Here is a 21,741-nt window from a genome sequence, read left to right on the forward strand (position 1 = left end):
ACTATTTATGCATTTCACGTAATCCTTTATTTTTACTGTTTCAGCCATGTTTGTATCTCCTTTCTCTTGATCACCTGTATTGGCCACATGTTGATAATTCTGTTTGCTTCCAGGATGGGTTAACACTTTGGTTGGAGGCCAGAAAGAAGGTGCTAAGGGATTCATGTTCTTCATTGTAAATGTGGATCTGACTGAAGAGGGCTTGTGTGAGTATCAGTTATTAATTGGTGAGATGACAAATGTATATTTGGGAGAGTTGGTAAAGGTTTTTTTCATTTTTGAGGCAGTTTCAGATTGTGTTTTTCTTGTATCAAAAAACTGCATAACTATACTTTGCTGATTTGTTCAATCCACATGCCACACATTCTACAACCCCATTGAAAATGACTGAAAATTTTGCAGTCTGATCACTTATTTATCAGTTTGACCTCAGAGTTGGAAAAAAAAATTATAGCACATTTTTCCCTTCAGTTCAAATTCTTACACGCAAAGTCAGATTGAAGCATATGGACACCTTCACTCTTATTTGGTTTATTAAGAACTGTGGTTATCGTCCCTTTTAAGTAGAGTAAGCATGGGCTGATTGTAAAGGCAATAATGGAAGAAGGGGGTGGGTTTGCTGAAGTTGATGATGATTTGGGCAATATGAGTTAAGCTAGCCATAATGTCTTCTTCTCGTCGTCCTCCTCCTTTTCCTTGTCCTTGTCGCCGTCCTCCTCCTCCTCCTCATAACTGTCAGTGGCTTGCAGTGCCTCATGGGACTTGTAGTTCTGCAACAGCTGGAGGGCCACAGGTTGAGCACCCATGATGGTAGTGCACGGGTCTGCCCAATTGCATACAAATTGAAAGTGTTAGGTTTGACCTCCCATTTTATATTGTTTTGGTAAAGCTAAAGGAACATTTTACAAGAGAATTGCATAATTTATGGTCAGCCTTAATGTTGAAGGAAATTGAACTGGGTATTAACGGTGGGAAGTGAGAACTGATGGTAGAAAAATAAGTCCTGGTGTGGAGGGAATTGCAGAAAACAGATGTGAAAACTGATTTTAGGTGCTTATGTTGGCAGCATTTAGGCTGGGTTCACACTAGTGCGAATTGGATGTGGGTTCCCCCCCATCCAATTTGCAATAGCAGGAGATTATGACCGGCTCTCTATGGAGCCGGTTCACATATCTCCGCAGTGTCTCCGGTGTGATTTGCACAGGAACGTGTGCGTCTTTTGGTCTGTTTCAGGGCAAGAATTAAAAATTTGAGCTGAAATTGGATGTAAATGAGGATGCATTGGACTCCTGCTGTGGGCCGCTGCATGCTCATATGTGAACCCAGCCTTAAACATACATTTACAAAAATTATATATAAATCTGGATTGGACTGGTTATATATTTGTGTTTCATATACTAAAACAATTACTGTTTTTTTTTTTTTTTTTCTTTTCCAGTACATGTTGAAGACATTATTCTGCATATGTTTCAGTACATGCATATGCTGAGATCCTCAGGACCCCAGGAATGGGTCTTTCAGGAATGCAAGGTGAGCACTGCCCCACTAGATTTGTTTTTGTTGGCTTTTTATTGACTTTCTTGTCAGAATCCAGTCAAACATGAAAAAAAGTACTTTCAGTGGATACAGGAGACACTGTCTACCTTTTTGTAGTACCTGTCTTCTTCATAGTATTGATTTTGTATACCAGGACTCGTCCTATCCTTTAGTTATCAGTAACCCAGAACTCTGGTTATAAGCCTGGGACTTTGCTACGCAAATTCCAGTTTCTGCCCATGTGTCAACATTGTGCTCATGTACATCATCTAGTGGAACTCTGACCCAGGTTTAGACAAAGCTGGGCAAGGTTAGAATCTCCCTTATGCCTCGTAGACACGATCGGACTTTCCGACAACAAAACCGTGGATTTTTGTTCGAAGGATGTTGTCCCCAACTTGTCTTGCATACACACGTTCATACAAATGTTGGTCAACAATTACGAACGTACAAGACGTACGTGGTATCTCCATTACGAACTCTAGTTTTACAAGACCCAGCGCTTCCGGCTCATACTTGATTCCAAGCATGCGTGGACTTTTGTCCAACGGACTTGTGTACACACGATCGGAAAGTCCGACGACAAACATTTGTTGGTGGAAAATTTGAGAACCTGCTAGCCAACATTTGTTATCGGAAAGTCCGACGACAAAAGTTCTATGGAGCATACACACGGTCGGACTTTCCGCCAACAAGCTCACATCCAACATTTGTTGTCGGAAATTCCAATCGTGTGTACGCGGCATTAGGCTTTTGTTTATAGATTTATCCTCATTTTCTTTCATGGAAGCACAATAGGAAGTAAAGTAGTAAATATGTCCCACAGTGAGATAAAATCCCACCTTTTTAAATGCCTTCACCAGAAGTTATCCCTATCAGGTTTGATTGAGAACTATAACATTTCATATTTTACTCCAGCCACAAAAAAAAAAAAAAAAAATTGAGGAAATGACAGAAACTTTATCAAGTTTGCGTGTGGTGTGTGTTTTTTTTTTTTTTTTAAATTGATGTTGAGAATTAGACTTGTTACCAACTGCATGCTCACTCAGAATGGTAGCTAGGATCAGGTTAAAAGCTCCAGCGCTTGCACCTTTTTAAAAGCAAAAATCGAATCTGGAGGCTTCCATGTTATTTTCCTCTCAGGTTCACTTGCAAGATTATTTCAGTAGGTCACTTTGGTATTTGCTGAAAATGTTGTAATGTTTTTACAAGATTTCATGGCTCAGTCCAGGGTACTGTGACACAAATGTCCTTAATGACCTTTCCCTGTGCAAATCTGTTTCTATAGATAAGACAGTGAAACAATTACCGCAGTGTTTGCGTTGAACTTTGGTGATCTACCTATTTATGAAAAAAATGCAATTTATTATGGATAGAATGGAACAACCCCTTTCAGTGCAGCCCACCTAGTCTTATACTCCTTCTTCTTCTTTTTTTTTTTTTTTTTTTTTTTTTGTAAATCCTCGATCCATTGTTCTCCCCAGTTCCCAGCATTTTTCACTTCTGCTGCATGAAATAACCTTGCTGGGTTGTCTTCAGCATGCGTACTGCACCCCCAACAATTTTCATGGGAGGAACTGTACTCTGCAGGACCGCTGGAGCCAGCCAGTGAGTATTGATTCTCTTATGAATAAATGGGGCTGTAACTCGCATGCACAAGCTAAAGAGTACCTGGTGAGGATGTTTTGTGTTGCAAGGCTGTATGGTATCAGGAAGGGCCACACATCTGAGGATCACTGGATTGAGAGGGAAGGTAGAGTATACGACCAGGTGTGCTACACTTAGGGTTACTTCATTCATGAAAGGATAACTTGTAAAAAAGAAACAGTTGTCTTTTAAACTGCAGTCCATTTTGACAGCTAGTAGTATGCAACACTGCTCTTTGCTTTTGCGATCCTAATGATTGCTAATGCTAAGTAATTCTTCCTGAACATGTGGTCTCCATGTCAACCCCAGATCTTGACTCCAAATATTTTGCACCTTCAAAGTTGTTAGATCACATGGTACAAACCCCAAAAAATCCATTTTAATTCCATGTTGTATTGCAACAAAACCAGAAAACCACCAGAGGTGTGAATTCTTTTGGAAGGCACTGTATGTAGGCTGCCATTGGTGACCTCCTTTAAAACTGGATGCCTGATCAGTCAGGTCAAACACCTTTATATGATTTACTTTTTTCAGGTCAGTGATCAAAGTATTGAAAAAGGGTCTGCGTGACAGCCAAATAACTAGCATTTTTCAATGTAAGAGGTCAACATTGGTAGGCTTCATGAACCTTTCATGACAAATTTGGTTAAAAGGGTTCCTCCACTTTCATGGGGAAAAAAAATGTCAAATAAAAATATAGCATATAGAATTGCGACACAAGTCATATTGTAATTGAATGTTATTAAAAATGACCTTTCCTTTTCAATATGCAGCACTGTAATTTTCTGTAAAGTGCAATGCAATGTGGCTACCTGGAGCTGTTCTGTAAACTGAATGTGTACAAAATGCCCCCCAGAAACATAATTTCCTGCTTGTGTGATTGGCTCACTGATTTTCCCAGAAGTCTACACGAAGATACAAGTCAGATTTTTGGCATCCCCTGCAACAAAAATGTAATTGTTGGGAAGATTCTCCCAATAGAAAATATTGTCTAGGGATGCAGACCCTGCAGCTTTCCTCATTAGAGCCCTGATTCTGCAGCAGCTGATTGAGAATTATGAAACCACTCCCATTAGACTCAGCCCAGGGGCACAGAGGAACAAACAGTGATTTCTTTGGAATAACAAAAAGTAGGAATCTGCAACAAAGTTTGTTAAAATCCTTGTAATGTACATACCCAGAGGGGAATGTTTTTTTTTCTCTAACAACAAACGTGGAGTTACTCTTTAAAGTTATATTAAAGACTTTCTTTTTAAAATGACAAACATGTCATACTTGCGTGTTCTGTGCAGTAGTTTTTGTACAGGGAAGTCCCAATCCCCCTCTTGGGTCCTTCACTGGCGCTCTTGGCCCCTCTACCCTGCTGAGTGCCCCCAGAGTAAGCAGCTCCACAGCTCTGTGTGTCCATTCGCGCACATAAATTCTGGTTAACCCTCTGCACACTGGTATATACCCTTTCCACAAACTTTGCAATTAAATACTGGGATTTTTAATTCACGGACACCAAAATGGGGGAGAGCTACTAGGTTCAGGTCTGGTCACTGACCTGCAATGCAACAGAAACAAGATATACCTGTGCTCAGGTGTATCTTGTTTCTATTTTATTCACACCCACAGCCACGACACTCCTCTCTCTCCTCATAAGCTGGCTGTGATTGACAGCAGCGGGAGCCAATGGCTCTCGCTGCTGTGTCAGCCAATGAGGGGGAGAGTCCCCTGAGAGCCGAGGCTGGCGTGCACATGGCTGGAGGAAGATCAGGCTCCGGTAAGTATTGGGGGGGCTGCTGCACAGAGGAAATGTTTTACTTCATGCATAGTGAAAAACCTTGAGCATTTACAACCACTCTAAATATTTGTTTGCAGCAGGGGAGGGAGGGGCAGTAAAAACAGACAGTTAACATGAGCATCAAAAAGCCAGGAATTTTAAGTAATCATTTTTTTTTTTCTTAGGACTTAAATGCAGTTGCCTTTCGGTTTAAAGACAAGGAGCCTCCACGTGGGTACACATCAAAGCTTGCTGGATTATTACATGTAAGTGTATACACACTGTGTGTTTTGTGTTGAAATCCTATATTGAGAAACACTAGCTGCAGTTGCTGTCCCTCTCTTGAAAATGCTAATGCTCATCCACTGACTACCAACAAATCTGCAGCTCAGCAAGCAGCTCTAACTTCATTGACTGCATTTTTTTTTTCATTAATTGTAAAATTCCAAAGAAATACGTATGTATGTTACCGAATGCCAATAAGTGGGGCCTTTATTCTCGCTGTTCTTTAGTCCTTAAGGCCTCAATCGCACTGTGTACGGTGACCTGTTTTCCACAGAATTGTTTTCTATGTGCTCTGTTCACACCACAATACTGTTATGTCTGCATTTTTCTACACTATGCCCTATATGGCACCACATGTCATGGCACAGCATCACAACTTACAATGCTGCTGTGCAGTGATATGAAGTGTCACTATATGACACTTCAGGTAAAGTTGGGGAAAAAAAACAAGTGGTGAAATGCGCTGAATCTCGTATCGCGCTGCTCTCTGCCGCCACTAGCCTGCATGGTAAAATGTTATGTTTTAGTGTACAGGCTTGTGTGAATATAGCCTGAAGCAATTTTGTCAACTGGCATGAAATTAAAACCACAAACTTCCTGCCTGTTAAAACATTTCATACTTGCACATTAGCTGTGCCTCTGATCTTCACTGTCTGAAAGCTACTGCTGCTGAAGAATCCTCTGTATCCTACACCCTTCCAGGTGTGTTGGGCATCTGGTCCTTTACTTAACATTATGGTTGGCCTGTACACCATTACTGTCTGGCAGTGACATAGGGCTGGCATATGGAACCACAGTACACAGAGGGGGACCAGGCATCTGACACTTTCAGATTCTTTGGCAGTGGTATTTCTTCGAGACATTATAGGCCCATTACAATGGTAAGTACTGTGGATATAAAAAGTCTACACACCCCTGTTTTAAAATGTCAGGTTTCTGTGATGTAAAATAAAGAGACAAAGATGAATAATTTTAGAATTTTTTTCACCTTTTAATGTGACCTATAAACTGTACAACCCAGTTTAACATCAAACTGAAATATTTAAGGTGGAAGGAAAAAAAAATAAAAAACTAAAATATGGTTGCATGAGTGTGCAGATCCTTAACCATTTCCAGACCGCCCACCGTCAATATATACATTGGTACTTTGACGTTAAATACCATTGTTATGGCAGCAGATAGCAGCCATAACCCCAGTATTTTCTTCAGTGGCGGGAGGTTTGCTTTAAGATACAGTGGTCTCTGCGGCGGATTCCCCACGAGATCACTTTCATTGGCTGCGGGAGATGTGACCACCCCCATCCCATCGTGTCCCATATGTCTCCGCCGCTTACCGGAGCCGTCGGTAGCGACGGAGATGATCGGATGCGGCCCCCTGAGAGGCACGGAGTCGAGTGAGGTAATGATGGCCCCCCACTTGACTCAATGTCATTGGATGACGGAAGCAACGTCCCTTCCGCCCAACGACCTTAAAGTGGTGTTCCAGCTGCAATTTTTTTTTTAAAAAGTCAGCCGCTACAAACACTGTAGCGGCTGACTTTTAATAAGGACACTTACCTGTGCGAGCCACGATGTCGGCCCCCCAAGGCCGATCCGTCCATCGGATCGGGTGGCGGCACCGCCATCTTAATGAAGGTAAACAGGAAGTAGAGCCTTGCGGCTTCACTGCCCTTTTCCTACTGTGCATGCGCGAGTCGCGCGCCGCTTTGTGAATGGCCCTGTTGTTTTCTGGGAGACACGCATGTCTCAGAAGACAACGGGACAGCTCGCCGAAAAGGAGGAAGCACCGCGCAATAGGAAGAGGCAGATTAGGAAGACTGCCTAGCAACAGGAGTTTCTGGTAAGTAAAATTTTTACGTAAAATAATAATTGTGCCTGCGCTAATACAATATACGAATAAATAAAATATATGTTCATAGAATAAAAGAAATAACGTGCAAAAATATTTAAATTAAACCATAATAAATATGCTAGTAAAACCATACATGTATAAATATAATGTGCGAACCTTTATGATAAATCTCCAAGTGCATATGAAAAATGTGCAATCATGGTGATACTGTTGAAAAGTGCACCGTGCATAAGTAAAATATAAATGCGAAACGCTATCCTGTGACATTTAAGTGTTCAACATAGTCAGCAAATTCAAACTGAAGAAAACAAGCGTGAATAAATAGTGTCCATGAAATGAGTGTTCATCATGCTTCTCCTGAAGGGTGTCCAAATCACAACAAGCAAGATGTACTCTCCCGTGACACCCCACATGTGCTTGCGCTCACCTTTAATCGTGTGACACAGCAATTAAACGGTGTCAAAATACGCAATGGGGCCACTCCTGGGCTCACTCAGGATACAATGATGTAAATACACTCCTTAAATTATTTTTGGATGGAGTGGGAAGGTTTACAACCACACTTTTTTAAGATTACTTTTGTCCACACTTGAGAGGTTCTCCATTACTTTGTGTCCCAGTATCGATGGTCGCCTGTGCTTTGTGGGTTTGGAAGCTCTCTGTGTTAAAATTCAGACCTTGTTTTCCTAAGTACAGGTGTGTCTGTATTACCTGCCTCCAGAGCTGTCAGCAAAATGTGACTCAGTTCTACCTGTGCAAGTACTGACTGAAATTGTTGCTGGTACTTGCACAGGTAGAACTGAGTCACATTTTGCTGACAGCTCTGGAGGCAGGTAATACAGACCTGCCTCCAGAACCTTCACTTTATTCTGCTGTAGCCAATGACAGGTCGACTTGGCCTTGTGTTTTGGATCATTGTCATGTTGGAATGTCCAAGTACGTCCCATGCGCAGCTTCCTGGCTGATGAATGCAAATGTTCCTCCAGAATTTTTTGATAACATACTGCATTCATCTTGAAAACAATTTTCACCACATTTCCAGTGCCTTTGTAGCTCACACATCCCCATAACATCAGCGATCCACCTCTGTACATTTCATCATAGGCCTTGTTTACTCCTCTCCAAATGTAGCGTTTATGGTTGTGGCCAAATAGCTCAATTTTGGTCTTATCACTCCAAATGACATTGTGCCAGAAGGTTTGAGGCTAGTCTCTGTGCTGTTTGGCATATTGTAAGCGGGATACTTTGTGACATTTGCGTAGTAATGGCTTTCTTCTGGCTACTTGACCATGCAGCCCATCGTTCTTCAAATGCCACCTTATTGTGCATCTTGAAAGAGCCACACCACATGTTTTCAGAGATTCCTGTATTTCACCTGAAGTTATTTGTGGGTCTTTCTTTGTATCCTGAACAATTTTCCTGGCAGTTGTGGCTGAAATTTGTAGCTGGTCTACCTGACCGTGGTTTGGTTTCAACAGAACCCCTCATTTTCCTCTTCTTGATTAGAGTTTGAACACTGATGATTGGCATTCTCAATTACTTGGATATCTTTTTATATCTCTTTCCTGTTTTATACAGTTCAACTGCCTTTTCCTGCAGATCCCTTGAAAATTCTTTCGCTTTCAAAATGACTCAGAATCCAGAAACGTCAGTGCAGCACTGTATGAAAGATGCAAGGGTCTGTAAGGAGTCAAGAAACTCAGTGACCTTTTATACACGCAAACTAATTACAAATAGCCCATAGGTGAGGATGTTTACCTTTTTTTAATAGCCATTCAAACCCTTTTGTGTCAACTTGTGTGCAGGTTATCAGGCCAAAATCACCAGGGTATGTGAACTTTTGATCAGTCATTTGGGTAGTTTCTGTTGTAATTTATGATTTAAAAAGAGTAAACACAGTTGATTGATAATGGCTTCAGCCAAACACTAACCATGAGTGAAAAATGTTTTTGTGTTATTCATATTCTTAGAAAAATGGCCAAGAAATCATAAATTCTGCCAGGATATATAAATTTATGAGCACAACTGTACACTGCAGATATACATCCCCTGAGAAGACCCCTGGTTTGGCAATATATTTCAAAATTCGTAAGTGTAAGGGGCCCTACTGGTAAATTGATTTTAGATCTGTCAAAGGATATGATTTTGATTTGTATACTTAGACCACTTTCACACCAAGCCGCCCATAGTGTCGGCGGTAAAACGCCGCTATTTTTAGCGGCGTTTTACCGTCGGATTTGCGGCGCTTTTCGGTCGCTAGCGGGTCGCTTTTACCCCCCGCTAGCGGCCGAGGAAGGGTTTAAACCGCCCGCAGTGCGCCACAATAGCGGCGTTTTGATGGCTGTATCATAGTGCTGCACCATTGATTTCAGTGGGGAGCAGCGGCGGAGGAACAGTAAACACACCGCTCCTTCAGGTCTGATGAGGACAGAACTGCCTGCAGGATCTGCACTGTCTATCAGGCTCCCGGTGGTTGATGTGTCACAGAACTGCCTGCAGGATCTGCACTGTCTATCAGGCTCCCGGTGGTTGATGTGTCACAGAACTGCCTGCAGGATCTGCACTGTCTATCAGGCTCCCGGTGGTTGATGTGTCACCTCTGCTGACAGGAAGTAGAAAAAAAATTCTTCCTTCAAGTCCTCTGTTCTGATCACCTTGATGAGAGAGATCGCACATTTTGGGCCAGTTCCAGCTTTCCGGACATCCTTCCAATAGCCCGGTGGGGCTTACTGCCTTATTGACTCCATGTCGTTGACAGGGGAGTCCACCTTATCCGGTAAGTGTACCCATCTCTTCCCACTCATTGATGTTAAGTACCATTGACATTGCCTTTCATCTACGGACTCGCACCATCCCTGCCAGTCCTGTTTGGACCTCCACCATTCACTTCTACTCTTCTTAGCGTGTTGACACAAGTGGACATTTATTATCTCACCTATTTTGAATAAGATTTTATGATTTATTTATCACATGATTCACTGCCAAGGTTAACACTTATGGACTTGATTCATCGTTCTTTATTTATAATATTTCTATAGCGCTGCACTTTCATTTTACAATTTCCAACATGCTTTTGGGCAACTTCAGATTTGCTAAATTTAGCCAGGTTTGGATGTTTTTCTTCGCAAGACAAGGCTTCCGTCTTGCCACTCTACCCCATAGCCCAGACATATGAAGAATACGGGAGATTGTTGTCACATGTACCACACAGCCAGTACTTCCCAGATATTCCTACAACTCCTTTAATGTTGCTGTAGGCCTCTTGACAGCCTCCCTGACCAGTTTTCTTCTCGTCTTTTCATCAATTTTGGAGGGACGTCCAGTTCTTGGTAATGTCACTGCTGTGCCATATTTTCTCCGCTTGATTATGGCTGTTTTCACTGTAGGGCTGCAACTAATTATTTTCATAATCGATTAGTCACCCGATTTTTATTGTTTCGATTAATTGGTTAATAACCTTAAAGTGTGGTGTATAAATTTGTTAATATGTAAAGTTTAAAAAAAAAAAAAAAGGCAATTCATTCATAAATATCTATATGCAGTGGTAAATATAAATAACCAACTATATGGTTAGAGAGCAAAATCTCTAATCCACTCTGAGAATAACAGACAGAAGAGATATACTGTATATACTATTAGAAGAGATATACTGTATAAACTATTAGAGGTTGAATCTGGTAAATATCATCAGACTCAGATCTTTTTTTAAAGAAAAAAAAAAGTTAGACCGTTTTGCAGATTTTCAAACAGAACTGTAATCTATTATATGCTGGCCATACAAAAACAATGTCTTCCTTCAAAAAAAAATGTAATTTTAGGAACGTTCGTTCGATTTTCTAATCGTTAGTGGGGTCAAATCGACATTCGTTTTCAACCACAAAATTTAGAAATAATAGAAAACTGCTTGGTCGAAGGAATTTTTGGACAGTGTATGTGGTTTTCATTCAGAAATTACATTCATTTTAAAACAGAATGTTAAAAGCAAGTGAACATTTAAAATAACATTCTTTCATTCAGCGAATGCACTAAGATTTTTCATATGAATATTCTCGTCTGAAAATTGATCCATGTGGCTAGCTCGGTACACACCTATGCAGTTTGCTTTTGATCTGTTTCTACACTGCTTTTTGCTGTGCGTTTTATAGTATAGAGTGCCCCTATAGCAAGGTAAAGAAAACTTCTACCTTTAGAGCCATTCACTTCCTGCCCGGGACTACATGTCCCATGAGGCATTGCTCCTCAGGCACTTAATGACACGTATGGATGGTGTACTGAGCTGTATGTGTGCTGCACTGCATTTCCTGATATGTAAAGAAATAATGCATTCTGTATGCAGGCCAACTAATCAGCTGGCCGATTTAATCAATTATGAAAATAGTAATCGATTAATTTCATAATTGATTAGTTGTCGATTAATCGATTAGTTGTTTCGGCCCTACTTCACTGTGTTCCATGTCATATCCAATGCCTTGGAAATTCTTTTGTACCCTTCTCCTGACTGATACCTTTTAACAATGAGATCCCTCTGATGCTTTGGAAGCTATCTGAGGACCATGGCTTTTGCTGTAGGATGCGACTAAGAAAATGTCAGGAAAGACCTACTAGAACAGCTGAACTCTATTTGGGGTTAATCGGAGGCACTTTAAATGATGGCAGGTGTGTATTGACTCCTATTATTCATGAGTTTGAATGTGATTGCCTAATTCTGAACACCGCTACATCCCCAGCCATAAGAGGGTGTGTACACTTCTGCAACCATATTATTATTTCATTTTTTTATTTTTACTTCCCTCCCCTAAGAGATTTCAGTTTGTTTTGCAACAGAGTTGTAGTTTATAGGTCACATTAGAAGTAGAAAAAGTTCTGAAATGATTTATCTTTGTCTTTTTTTTTTTTTTTACATCACAGAAACCTGACATTTTAATAGGGGTGTGAAGACTTTTTATAACCATTGTATTAGGCCACATTCACACCTGTGTTTTGGACCAAGGGCCTGAACATACGAGAACCCCATCTGGAGGTCTTGGCGATTAGCTGCAGGAGGTAGCCCCATTGAAAGCAGTGGGGGGCTGCCGGCTCTCGCCACTGATTGCAGCTGCTAGCATGTAATCGCTATGCAGCAGTCGCCGCCACGTGATCGGCCCTAGACACGGGCTGTCTCCTGCAGCTGGTCGATGGGACCTCTCAATGGGGTTGTCGCATGCACACACTGTCATGCCAAAATGCAGGTGTGAATGTAGCCTTAAGTCACAGGCAACATCTCTGAAATGAGATGCAAGCCAGACTAGACAATTGTTACTTTTATCAGTCTTGTGGCCAACACTGCCCTCTTGTGTACTTTAATGCTCCTACAGTGTCATGCAGATCGAGAGTGAATAGTCTTGAAAAGTTCTTATACATCATTTGTCATCACCCACAATAGTTTTTTTACATTTTGGAAAAACCTATGTGCATGTGATATTTCAGGTACAACCATCAATGTGCAGATCAGGAGCAGTGTAAAATAATTTCAGCTAGACTTAAGCTGGCCATACACTGATAGAAATTGGGCCAATTCAGCAAGGACCGCATACATTTCAATCAGTGTGTCCCCCCACACACAGAATTTGATTATTTGATCGCCTTCTGATGAAGCGACAAGCTGGGAAACTTCTTGATCTGCAAATGCTGCTACTGAGTACTGTATTCTGACAGCTGCAGGTGCCACTGTCAGAATACAGTGTCCTTGTTGGGGGATTCCTCCTAATTGTGTATGGCCACCTTTACTACAAGATTGTTTCCTGATTGTGAAATCTTGCCATTTTGTTAATGACAAAATCGGACACAATTGTTTATAAGTCCCAAATAAAGAACTTTTTTTTTTTTTCCATACAAACCAGCATTTCCTGTATGGAGGTCTTATGCCCCGTACACACGATAGGATTTTCCAATGGAAAAATGTGTTATAGGACCTTGCTGAGGCAGAAAAAATTCTCACCGCACAGGCATGGATCTACTTCCAGGTATCAACTCCGTTATCTCCCAGGATAAAGAGCCCCAGGTGCTGGCTAATGCTGAGTCATGTTGACGGTGAATGAGAAAATCCGGACAGCCGCACTCCAGGAACCTTGCTGTCGGAAATTCCGACCGTGTGTGGGCTCCATCACACGTTTTCCATAGGAATTTCCGACACACAAAGTTTGAGAGCTTGCTATAAAATTTTCCGACAACAAAATCCGTTGTCGGAAATTCCGATCGTGTGTACACAAATCCGACGGACAAAGTGCCACGCATGCTCAGAATAAATTAAGAGACGAAAGCTTATTGGCTACTGCCCCGTTTATAGTCCCGACGTACGTGCTTTACGTCATCGCTTTCAGAACGATCGGATTTTCCAAAAATGTTGTGTGACCATGTGTATGCAAGACAAGTTTGAGCCAACATCTGTCGGAAAAAATCCATGGATTTTGTTGTCGGAATGTCTGATCAATGTCCGACCGTGTGTACAGGGCATTACTCTTACACAATGCATTCTGCTAAATCTTTAAATTAAAATTAATACGCCTACACAGCATGAAATATGCCATATTAAAATTCACATAAGCACAGTTTACAGTTAGAATGACCACTTTATTTGCAGCCTTTGTAGATTCTTAGAGGAGGTCCAGCTTAGGTGAAAAAAAAATACTGTAGCTGCTAACTTTTAATATTAGGGAACTTGCCTGTCCAGGGAGCCCATGATGTCGGCACCCCAACCAATCTTCGGATCGACTCCTGGGCACTGCCGCCGCCATTCCTGGTAAGGGAACCAGGCAGCGAAGCCTTTCGGCTTCACTGCTGGTTCCCTACTGCGTATGCACGCTGTGCTTTCTATATGGCGGTGATGGGGAAAGGAGGAGGGGGGGCTGAACTTCCAAGAGATCGGGCCTGCGGCTCGTCTCCCGGAGGTGGGGAAGGGGACCTGTCAAAAACGAGTCCCCATCCCCCCCCCCCCCCCCCCCGCCAAATGTGACACCGGGAGGGGGGGGGGGGTTAAGCATATAAGCAGAAGTTTCACTTTTGGGTGGAACTCCGCTTTAAAGAGGAACTGCAGTCTGCTCACATGATTTGTAATAAAAACATTTTTGCCATTTTGAAGCTTCTATCCAACCACTTTGCATATTATTTTATATATACTGTGATTCTGTACTTGCCAAATATGCTGCAGAAATCTCCCTCCACTGAGTCCAGCTGCAACCATTTTAACTGTGGGCAGCTGAAGCTCCTGCCTGTTCACTTCCTGGATTTACACACACACACACACACACACACACACACACACACACACACACACACACACACACACACACACACACACACACACAAAGCTCCTCAGCTCTCATTGGCCCTCTTATGACTCATCCCCCCTCCCTTCCTGGCAAACTCTCACAAGAGTAAGAGAAAGCTGTGCATGACATAAGCCTAGGCTAATGACCAGACAAGAAACAGGAAGTGGGCTGTATAAGGTATTTTTTCCAGAAAAAAAAAAAAGTTTTACTAGCAAAAGGTAAAACAGAGGATTTAATAGATGGAAAGATGAAAAAATTATTGAATTTCCGCTTTAAAGTGAGACTCAGTAGTTAGCAGGCTACAGGTCTAAAAACCTTTTGTCATTAAAACTATTTGGTATAATTTGTGGCTTATTTTTAATAAAACCTCTTGCCTAAAAAAAAAAAACAAAAAAAAAAAAAAATATATATATATATAACCCAACTTTGATCTTTGCTTTCTTCTTTGGTTTTTTTTTTTTTTTTTTTTTTTAAGTATTACCCCATAGAAGAGGTTCTGGCAGCTGAGTATCTACTGGAGGAATTTCGGCCGGATTTAATACAAATGGTGCTTGATAAGCTTACGCCAGACAATGTCAGGTAAGGCCACTTTTTTGATGTTTTACAATGGCTACTGTATGCAAAATATTTGAGATGTTTTCGTGAAAGAGCTGCCAAAATATTTCACACCATCTTCATCATCTTCTTGGTGTACATAATCTATTAAACATCGGTATAAAAAAGGAGGTCTTTGGAACTATTTCTTTAAAAAAAAAAAATAGTTGAAGTGCTCATGCACATAACCATCATAACCATAAGAGAAGTGTACAAGAATTTACATTTTTGTACCTGTATAAAGGCTTAAAAGCTCCTATAAAGCTTTCGCTACACCAATGTGGAGAAACAAAACATCCCAATGGAGAAGTGCTTCTTTTCCGATTGATGGTTGAATTTTGTTTAAGTAATTGGCTTAGATGGTCTTTTGTGATAATTTGTAATGGTAAAAAACAAAAATATTATCAAGTTAATTTAGCTAGACTAAAATTCGCAATGTACAAAGTAAAACTGAAGCAGGATACAAACTTCTGGAGACATTTTGCGACATTAAAGCTCCACTGCTCTGTTGAAAAATATGCATTTCTGATGCGTTTTCAAGTCGCCTGACTCCCAGCATGCACTTGCGAAACATGGATATATGGCTCAAAATGCAACCACTGTGTGTTTTTGATGCGTTTTCTATTCATTTCACTGGGAAGCTGCGGTTTTAAAAAATGCACCAAAAATTAAGCATGCAGTATTTTTAAACGCCACTGACCGGTATGAAGATTGGAAAAGGGAATGCAGGAAAAACATGGACTTTGTAGTAACCCAATAATTTAAAAATGTATATAATTTTATTCAACTTCATAATTCATGAGAGAACCATTCATGAAAACCTGATTGAGCTACATCCGGTTGCTTTGAGTCATACCAACCTTCCCTGGATTCTGTTATGTTTCAAGCATTTGTGTGCTTTGACATAGTTATTATGGGGTTGGCTTGGACCATAAGTTTACATTAGAAGTCTGATGTGATTATGCATTTTAACGTATGTTTTTAGGAATGGCTCTTTCATGAATTATGTAGTTCAATAAAAATATATACATTTTTAATTGGGTGCCTACAAAGTCCATGCTTTTCCTGCTTTCCCTGCTTTCCCTTTTCCAGTCTGGCACGGTTTACATGCTTTGTACACCTATAGTAGCACCCTGTAGCATTGTTCATCTTTCTACTTATGACCAGTATGAAGAGTTCCATAGGATTGAAAGGCATTGTTTTTCTTCCAATTTTTCTAACTGAAAAAACTGATCAAAAACTGATCGGTGGGAAATTGCCCTAAAGCTGAATTCCAAGCAGATATAAAAGACTGAAATTATTGCAGCTGTCAATTCATTGTTAATGTGTTTTTTAAGTTCAAGGACTGTGAATACCTGAATTTGACCTGGTATCCTGCAATCCTACTTAAGACAAGTTCAGTATGTATTTGTTTTTTTAAGAATAATACTTGCCTAGGTGGATGCAGCATCAGTCCCCTGCCGGCTCTAAGACTGAGAACCGAGCGAACAAACACTGCTGATTGCTCAGTTCTCAGAGCTCCATGAGTTAGTCACCAGCTCTCTATGCTGCCCCCCCCCCCCACACACACACACACACACACACACACACACACACACACACACACATTCACTGAAGCACTGGGCTTGTGGATGGGGCAGGAGCGGCTGGCTCTAGACTCTCCCAGGTGCTTGTCCAGTGGTGTTGGCGGATCCTGACTATATTGTCGCGATCTTGCCCCAGCTTGGACCGGCTCTGGGACATCAGCCGATAGCAGGCTTCAACCCACTGTCTGCTGACAAGGGGTCACATGAGTGCAGAATGAACTGCACTCCTGTGATCCACAGGAGAAGTGCAGCCAAACGACCTTTGGCTGTTACTTTGCTTTTAAAGCTGAGCTCATACTGGGAAAAGGAGAACCAGCTCAAAGAGTTGGCCAATTTGTGCTGCAGTGCTCACGTGTTAACAAGGAATATGCTGATAGAGAGACGAGAGCAATGCATTGATATCATTAGGCTTAATGTACACGGGACGTTTTTACAACCTCTCCTGAACGATTTAACTTGACAGATAGTAACCCACGTTTAAAACACCCATTTTGCCGCGTTTGCGTTTAGAAGCGTTTGAAAAAAAAATTTTTTTTTTTGTTTTGTTTTTTTCAAAGTAGTCAAAAATGAAAAACGCATGTAAACGAAACACGGCTAAACGCAGGTTTCCGCGTTTGGCGTCTGAAACATCAGAAACTTCGGCGTCTGAACTCATTTTTTGCCCTTCAAAGAAAAGCCTATAAACGCAACTGCCTAAAAATGACATTAAGCAAACCTGTGTGCATGTACACAAAAGATAACATTGGATGAGTTCAGGGGCAGTTGAAAAAAGCATCCAACTGCCTCTGAACATCCGTTTACCAGCAGCAGTGTACATGAGGCCTTAGTCTGCTGCTTTTTCTCTATCCAGTAAGAGGCTGGGGCAATGGGGGGGATGAGACCTGCATTTTTTCACCTACAGTAAAGAAATATTAGATCATCTCCCCCGCCAGACAGAACTGTGCTGTGTGACAGATGTAAATCTAGAGCTGCATCACGCCATAGTCCTTAACCAGGGTGTTTGGTTAAGGGTTACTAAAAAGTTTAGTAAATTACTACTAAAAAGCAGAGCTTCTTGCTGATTTAATTTCCTGAACCTTAAATACTCCTTGCATCACTTCTTTACCCAGTCCATTTTTCCTAGTTACTAATGCCTGGTACACATGATGAGATTATCGGACAAATGATCGTTTTTTTTTTTTTTTTTTTGTATGCTAATCTAATATCGAAAATGAGTTTACTAAAGTTATGAAAATTCTCGTACGACAGAATAAAAATTCAGACGTGATGTCATGTATTTTAGTGTATTTGTATTTTTGAACGACAACTGTACTGATTTAAACGAAAATCGTACAATCTGATACCGTAAAAGAAAAATTTTCGTGCTTGTTCGATCGGATGAACTCTCAAGATCGGCTCTTGAAAACTCTGTACTATCAATCAGATTATCGTACGACTGCTTTGAAAGCGGTATTTTTTGTACGATTTTCTGATTGTGTGTATGGGCCTTAATAAACCGTACTTTTTATTGGTGTACGGTTTCAAGGTCTCCTTAAGGGTATATTCACATCAGGTGCAGTAGGATTGTGTTGGGTGGCTGTTCCAATGCAGTGCCACTGCAAGACAAAGCAGGATGCCTTGTCTCTTACCTGGCCAGTTCACATGTGCGCTAAAAAATGCTGTACTTATTTTCAGCGCAGCGGGACGCAATCCACCGTTCTAACACCACTGCTGGTGTGAACGAGCCCCAGTAGTGTGGTTTCATCGCAGGAATACTAGGACAAAACCTACATATTAGGGATGCACTGAAATTTCAGCCGCCGAAATAAATCGGTCGAAAATGGCCTTTTCGGCAATTTGCCGAAAGAAAAATGTTGCCGATAATGGCGCTGTAAAAAGGGGCGGGGCCATCCTGCCGGGTGCCGCACACGTTTCATCCCGCGCGCCCCTCAGTGTCTTCCCTCCCTCCTCATCTCACTCCTGTCCTACGCAGCCTCCCCAGAGCTTGGTAATGGATGTCAAGCTCACACGCTGTGTGTCAGAGCTGGATTTGAATTGCCGTGCAGCCGATGTAACGATGTCCCAACCTCCTAGACCGCCTCTTGTGATAGATGGCACTCTGATCCAATGCTAGGAATCATTGTGCCGTGTGCCATAGGAGGCAAGACATCGGCTGCACGGCAATTCAGATCCAGTTCTGACACACAGCGTGTGAGCGTGACATTCATTACCAGGCATTGGGGAGGCTGTGTAGGACAGAAGTGAGAGGAGGAGGAGAGATGGGAGACTCTGAGAGGCGTACCGGGATGAAACTGGCTGCACGGCGATTCAGATCTGACACACAGCGTGACATCACCAGGCACTGGGGATACTGTACATGATAGGCACTGGCAGGCTGTACATGGTGGGCACTGGCAGGCTGCATAGCATGGGCACTGGCAGGATGTACATGATGGGCACTGGCGGGCTGCTGCATCTGATGGGCACGGGCATTGGTGAGGCTGCATGGCATGGGCACTGGCAGGCTGCTACATATGGACACAGGCACTGGTAAGGCTGCATGATGGGCAAAGACAGGCTGCTACAACTGACTGGTAGGCTACATCTGACAGGCACTTGTGAAGCTGCATTTGATGGACACTGGTGAGGCTGCATTGATCTCCTGTACCATGCCCCCAGTCTCTGACCATCTCCTGTACCGTGTCCCCAGTCTCTGACCATCTCCTGTACCGTGTCCCCAGTCTCTGACCATCTCCTGTACCATGTCCCCAGTCTCTGACCATCTCCTGTACCGTGTCCCCAGTCTCTAACCATCTCCTGTACCGTGTCCCCAGTCTCTGACCATCTCCTGTACCGTGTCCCCAGTCTCTGACCATCTCCTGTACCGTGTCCCCAGTCTCTGACCATCTCCTGTACCGTGTCCCCAGTCTCTGACCATCTCCTGTACCGTGTCCCCAGTCTCTGACCATCTCTTGTATAAAAATATTTTTTAAAAACAGTCACTTTCGGTATCTGTTTCGGTTTTGGTTTTCAGGATCAAGGAAGATTTATTTTCGGTATCGGTTTCGACACCAAAAAACCCAATTCGGTGCATCCCTAATACATATGATGGAAGGTAGATAACCCACACAATGCCTAAATGAAGGCCAGTCCTTTAAAAAGTTCAAGGAAATGTTCTTAGGGTTAATAAATAGTAAGCCGGGGAAAAAGACACAAAGTCTGAAAACACTGAAACGCTTAGGGCAGAAGCTCTTCTCAAGAGTAGAGTCGACTCTGTGAAGCTGATGCATAAGAAAAACAGAAAAGCGCCTCTAAGTGTAGTATTTAATTAAGCATAACATGGCAGAAAACGACAATTGGACCCTCACATGATGGAAGTAATAAAATAACATTATCATACTATGTTACATAAAAAAAAAAAATATATATATAATAACAAAGCGCTTATGTTTATACAACCTTGTACATGTAGCCAATGGACTTTCATTTTATTGTGCAATCAATAAACCTTTTTGACAAGGAAGTAATAAAATATCATCTGTGAAAAGAAGTTTCCGATGAAGATTGTGTAGTTTTCGATGTAGATTCTGTGCAGCACGTCCGTCCAGGTATGCAGGGACCGCAGTGTGACAGCAAAGGAAGCTGTCCAGATCTGCGTCGTTACGGGAATGGATGATGGAGAGAAGCGCGAAGCGCAGTGCCGTGGATGGCATGTAATGTCACTGGAAAGCAGGGCACACAACACTTTCAGAGCATGTGCGTGGCTCGTACTGAGCAATGCGCGCTTCTTTCTCAAGTGTAACAAGGACAGAGGGGAGCTGGATTTAAATGGGCTGGATGACAATTCCAGCTTAAGAGGACATGTGAATGTTATGCAAAGAATTGGTCAATCTACTGTAACAGTGCCTTGCAAAAGTATTCACCCCCCTTGGCATTTTTCGGGTTTTTTGTTGCCTCACAACCTGGAATTAACATGGATTGTTTGAGGATTTGCATCATTTAATTTACAGAACATGCCTACAACTTTGAAGATTTTTTTTTTTTTTTTTTATTGTGAAGCAAACAACAAATAGGACAAAATAACAGAAGTCAATGTGCACAACTATTCACCCCCTAAAGTCAATACTTTGTAGAGCCACCTTTTGTGGCTATCACAGCTCCAAGTCGCTTTGGATAAGTCTCTGAGCTTGCCACATCTTACCACTGGGATTTTTGCCCATTCCTCCTTGCAAAACTGCTCCAGCTCCTTCAAGTTGGATGGTTTGTGCTTGTGAACAGCAATCTTCAAGTCTGACCACAGATTTTCTATTGGATTGAAATCTTGGCTGTGACTAGGCCATTTTAACACGTTTACATTTTTCCCCTTAAACCACTCAAGTGTTGCTTTAGCAGTGTGTTTGGGGTCATTGTCCTGCTGGAAGGTGAACCTCCGTCCTAGCCTCAAATCATACACAGAGTGGTACAGGTTTTGCTCAAGTATTTCCCTGTATTTAGCACCATCCATGTTTCCCTCAACTCCGGCCAGTTTCCCAGTTCTGACTGCTGAAAAACATCCCCACAGCATGTTGCTACTACCACCATGTTTCACTGGGGATGGTGTTCTTTGGGTGATGTGATGTGTTGGGTTTGCACCAGACATAGCATTTTCTTTGTTGGCCAAAAAGTTCAATTTTAGTCTCATCAGACCAGAGCACCTTCCTCCAAACATTTTGGGAGTCTCCCACATGCCTTTTCACAAACTTAAAACATGCCATTTTGTTTTTTGCTGAAAGTAATGGCTTTCTTCTGGCCACTCTGCCATAAAGCCTAAAACTCTATAGAGCGTACGGCTTATTATTGTCCTATGTACAGATACTCCAGTCTCTGCTGTGGAACTCTGCAGCTCCTCCAGGGTTACCTTAGGTCTCTGTGCTGCTTCTCTGATTAATGCCCTCCTTACCCGGTCCGTGAGTTTTGGTGTGCGGCCGTCTCTTGGCAGGTTTGCTGTTGTGCCATGTTCTTTCCATTTGGTTATGATAGATTCGATGGTGCTCCTAGGGGTCATCAAAAATGTGGATTTTTTTTTTTATAACCTAACCCTGAGTTGTACTTCTCAGCAACATTGTCCCTTACTTGTTTGGAGAGTTCCTTGGTCTTTTTTGGCAATGTTTGGTTAGTGGTGCCTCTTAGGTGCTGCAGCCTCTGGGGCCT

At 42.0% G+C, this 21,741-nt stretch overlaps 1 protein-coding gene across 5 annotated transcripts in view; it reads left to right on the forward strand.

Annotated features, from left to right (window-relative positions):
• The window catches only part of IDE (insulin degrading enzyme), a 149,216-nt gene that overhangs the window by 64,791 nt on the left and 62,684 nt on the right, over positions 1-21,741 (forward strand). For all 5 annotated transcript variants that reach the window (XM_073596049.1, XM_073596046.1, XM_073596047.1 and 2 more), the window contains exons 8-11: positions 114-206; positions 1,439-1,530; positions 5,134-5,214; positions 14,868-14,971. In XM_073596049.1, coding sequence (XP_073452150.1) covers positions 114-206; positions 1,439-1,530; positions 5,134-5,214; positions 14,868-14,971 — 370 coding nt within the window. The remainder of the gene's footprint in view (positions 1-113; positions 207-1,438; positions 1,531-5,133; positions 5,215-14,867; positions 14,972-21,741) is intronic.

This window comes from Aquarana catesbeiana, linkage group LG08 (assembly GCF_042186555.1).
Source record: "Aquarana catesbeiana isolate 2022-GZ linkage group LG08, ASM4218655v1, whole genome shotgun sequence".
Lineage (NCBI taxonomy): Eukaryota > Metazoa > Chordata > Amphibia > Anura > Ranidae > Aquarana > Aquarana catesbeiana.